The sequence below is a fragment of the Cyprinodon variegatus genome, unplaced genomic scaffold (genome assembly GCF_000732505.1).
Source record: "Cyprinodon variegatus isolate N-32 unplaced genomic scaffold, C_variegatus-1.0 Scaffold777, whole genome shotgun sequence".
NCBI classification, from domain to species: domain Eukaryota; kingdom Metazoa; phylum Chordata; class Actinopteri; order Cyprinodontiformes; family Cyprinodontidae; genus Cyprinodon; species Cyprinodon variegatus.
Window position 1 is genome coordinate 331117 of NW_015151230.1, and position 4117 is coordinate 335233.

Sequence of the window (4117 nt, forward strand, 5' to 3'; positions counted from 1 at the left end):
CTATTCTATTAACATTTCTCTATCTGGAGAATGGGGCTGTTTATGTGTTCTCCATTCAGAGGGGCCTCCTGCCTGTCTCTGCCTAGGGCCCCACATTTCCTAAATCCACCCCTGCTCTTAACGCATCATTGTCATCCAGCTCATCCTTCTTCTGCTTCACTTCCTTTTACAGACAGCAGAGGAATAGATGAGGTCTGCAGGTCATGACATCCTGGCTGTTTATTTTTATTCTTTGCAGTGACGGCTCACTCCTTTATAGGAAGAGTTTATTCCCATCTCAGTGTTGGAATCAACATGCGCAGCTAACATTTCCACCGCTCCCACCACATCTCATTATTCAGCATTACTCACCATAACACGCCAGCGGGACTCTTTTCTTTCTGTTATTTTTCATTAACCTGAACTCAGAGATCTCCACGCTGGCCGATCTTCAGCCTCTGGCATCCTGCCCCAAGCTGAAGCGCCTTGATCTCCGTGGAAACCCCATCACTCAGACGACCAACGCCGAGGCGGAGCTGGCCGGGCTGCTGCCCTCCGTCACGGACCTCCTGCTCTGATCTGGTGGCCGTCCCGTCGTTCGCTCGTCTGTTGTTGTTCCGTAGCAGAATGAAAAGCCGTCTTCTCTCTTTTTTCTGATATCTTGAAGTGTGTCGTGCCTCTGTTTGTTGGGAGACTGTCAGTCAGACGCTCTGACAGCCTGATGGTTCACAGCGTTCATCACACACCTGTCTACGTTAAACTGTGTGACTGTGCGGAGGCGGATGCACGTTAACACATGATGCATTTCTTGCTTTGTGTGCTTGTGAGGACGTCTGGTTCCTAATGCATGCAGAGAAGGCGTGAAGTGGACACAGACTGGCGTGCAGCAATGCTGGTTCATACAGGCTGATCAGCATCATGTCGTCATTATTTCTAAAGGTGATCTAAAAACATTCAATGACAAAATACTGTTGCACAGTAGATTGAATAAATCACAGCACACATTGTGTCACTGCCTTCTGCTCAGCTTTTTGTTTGTGCTCTTCTTGTTTTTCAATAATTTTCTGGATGCATCTTAATTTCTGTTGTTTTTCTTTTTTCATTTTGGCCAAAGAATAATAAACTGATCTGAGACTCCCTCAATACCTTTAACCTTGTTGCTTTTTATTTTATACTACAAACAAATAGATTAAACTGGGATTTTATGTAACAGACAAATCAAATTGGTGCTTAAAGGAAAAGTCGCTCATATTCAGAATTCAAACTTCTGAAAGTTCTTTAAATCTGAAATGATTCCATCCTGTTCAATAAATGATCAGTGTTTTTAATTCAGAGTAATTTTCATGTGAATGTGCTTTACTGGAGGCATCCATGTTTGTCAAAGAACACTACTGCCACCTACTGGTTAGTGACATTGTCACGGTGCGGTATCGGCTGTTGATCAAGTCCCAGTGCTGTATCTGGTGTTTGTCACAACGCGCTATTATCCAAGTCATCTTGAAAACATTCTTCTTCCAAATGTTGGCTACATATTACGGGTTTTTTCTCTGGCCAGAAGTTCGATGGCAAATCCTCCCTCTTCAAGTTGGCGATCCAACGACCAACCCGTCCGTGGAGGATCAGGAATCAGAAAGGTGGAATAACTCTTTTTTTCACTTTTACCCGATGTATTCCAGCATCCAGCTGCCATGCACGTGGGCATTGTCAGTTTCACTATAGCTCTGGTGAATTTCAATGGTGAAGTCCTCTGGAAATCTTCAATAATTGTTGTTGATTGCAGATGTGTCTAGTAGTTCCCATTGATTTAGCTTGGAAAGCGGGGAGAATGGCGCTAGGCTTACCGCACCGTGACGTCACTGCTGGAAGATGGCAGGAGGGAGGGGTTACTGTATATGGGGGAAAATGGCCGCTCCCAGACTCAGTGATAGCGATGAAAAGTATTGTTTTTATTTTTTTAACTGATTAAAGCTCACACTGAGCCTGGTTCTGCTGGAGGTTTCTTCCTGTTCAAAGGGAGTTTTTCCTCTCCACTGTCGCTACAAGCATGCTTAGTGTGAGGGATTGCTGAAGAGTCAATGAGTCGATGCAATCAGCTGGTTTTCCTTAGATAGAAAACTTTGAATCAATCTGACTGGATGATCTGGTTGAACTGGATCTATAAAGTGACCTGAGATGACATGATGTGAATTGGAGCTATAGAAATACACTGAATAGATCTGTATAGCTGACAGCTGTTGGTTTTCTTAGTTTATTTTTTAAAGAAAGATATTTTCCTCTCCTGTTTTTCCAAATTTGTATTTATAAGAATTTTCCTTCTTCTCTATTATGAACTAAATGGTTTTGGTCTGTTAAATAAAACACCTTCAAGTTTTCGTTTGTTAAATGATCAAAGAGTGAATCCATTGAGGAGGTTTTGTAGAAATATATAACATAATGTCTTAGTATTAAGCAGGTTTTGATGGATGAATTTAGACGCTGTTTGGCATCAGGTTAAACCGGTGCGTCTGCCGCGATGTGTCATCTAATCTGCACTGATATCACATCACTCTCATTGTTCCCTTCTTTACCTTTTCACTGGGTTGGATTCAATGTTGCAACACATCAAGCCTTTTTTCTGTTTGTCGTAACATTTTTTCTACTGAAATACTTGTGACAAAAAACCCAGAACTGCTCTGGGAGTGTCGTGTTTGAAACAATACGACACGCCTGTTGACTCAACATAGAAACACAACCTTTAAACTACTGATGGTGGAACTGATCGCCAGGTATTGCATCAACTTCAGGTTGGACAAGGATCATTAGATCATTGCATGTTGCTCAGTCACATTTGGATAATCTGAGCATTTCAGCTTAGGGCTGGGTCTAAATATCACTTTATCTGTATTTTCACATGATATGTTTAATGACAGTAGAAACGGTCTGGAGAAATCTATTATTCTGGCTTCATTAGCTAGGAAGTCCCACGTTCCTGTTGGTTCTTGAACAAAAAACTGACATTTGAAGAATTTTAAAGTATTCAGGTCTTTCTGTGAAGAAAATTCCCACAAATGTGAAAAAATGAAAAGGAAAAATGTTTTTAAGATTTGAAATATGTGATTTTTTTTTTCTTCATCTCTTGACATATGTTGTTCAAAAAAACATCTGATTGAGCAAATTTTACTTCCCAGAAATATAATGATAATTTGCTACTTTTAAGGAAAAAGCTGTCATATGTGATGCCTGTATAACTGTATATATCCCATCATGCACCTTCTTCTTCTTCTTTGACTATTTGAGCTGATGGAACGAGTTCATTCCTCCACCCTTAGATTAGTCAAGTCAATCAATCAATCAGGTGGGATATACAGTATATAAAATGCCGACTAAAGATGACAATACAATGTTTTTACAGGACACCGTTAAAAGTAATAGATAATAAACACCCCTTAATTAAGAAACAAATGTACATGGAAATATAAATTTGACATAAAGTGAAGCTTTTGCTGAAGCTTCTATGAGCTGATCAGCAGAGATTTCCTCATCCAGGGTCTGAGTTCATGACCTAACATCCTGAGCTATCGCTATAGCTATGCTGCTATAGGCTAAAGGCGGATTTATACTTTGAAACCAGGTGGTCTGTGTCACAGTTAACACTCTGCTGCTCCTCTCCAAAACTGTAGCTGACCGCAGACAGCAGGCCTCTGATTGGTCAGATCTACATCGCTCTACTCTATGCGTATTTCCTGTTTGGTTCCTTACCGGCTTGTTTTGTTTGTCTGACCGCCATTGAGGAAAACGACTGGTGAAGATGGAGCAGCTAGAAGAGCGAGGTGAGAACGCTGGGACCCTTTTTCCACCTGGATCCCCGCTCTTTTTGGCCCTCATGTCCCTCCGTTGACGCACAAACTTGCCCCAACTTCCTCACTGCCTCACCCGTATCTAGACCCACAGCTAGTTCCTGATTGGCCCTCTGGAGTTGTGGCGTGGAATAACATAGCGCAGACCACGCTTCAATATTGGGCATAAATCAAAAATATCTGCGACGCACTGCTGCAGGAGGAGAACCAGACCATTAGACTGCTGGAGGACATAGGGACCCCTTTTTCATCATTCTGCTTCATTCTATCTCTATTCTCCCACTCTGCAGAATCTGTTAGTT

At 41.8% G+C, this 4117-nt stretch overlaps 1 protein-coding gene across 1 annotated transcript in view; it reads left to right on the forward strand.

Annotated features, from left to right (window-relative positions):
- rabggta (Rab geranylgeranyltransferase, alpha subunit) overlaps positions 1–557 on the forward strand; it is a 20408-nt gene extending 19851 nt beyond the window's left edge. The window contains exon 16 of the mRNA XM_015396137.1: positions 365–557. Coding sequence (XP_015251623.1) covers positions 365–557 — 193 coding nt within the window. The remainder of the gene's footprint in view (positions 1–364) is intronic.
- The last annotated feature ends 3560 nt before the right edge of the window (positions 558–4117 follow it).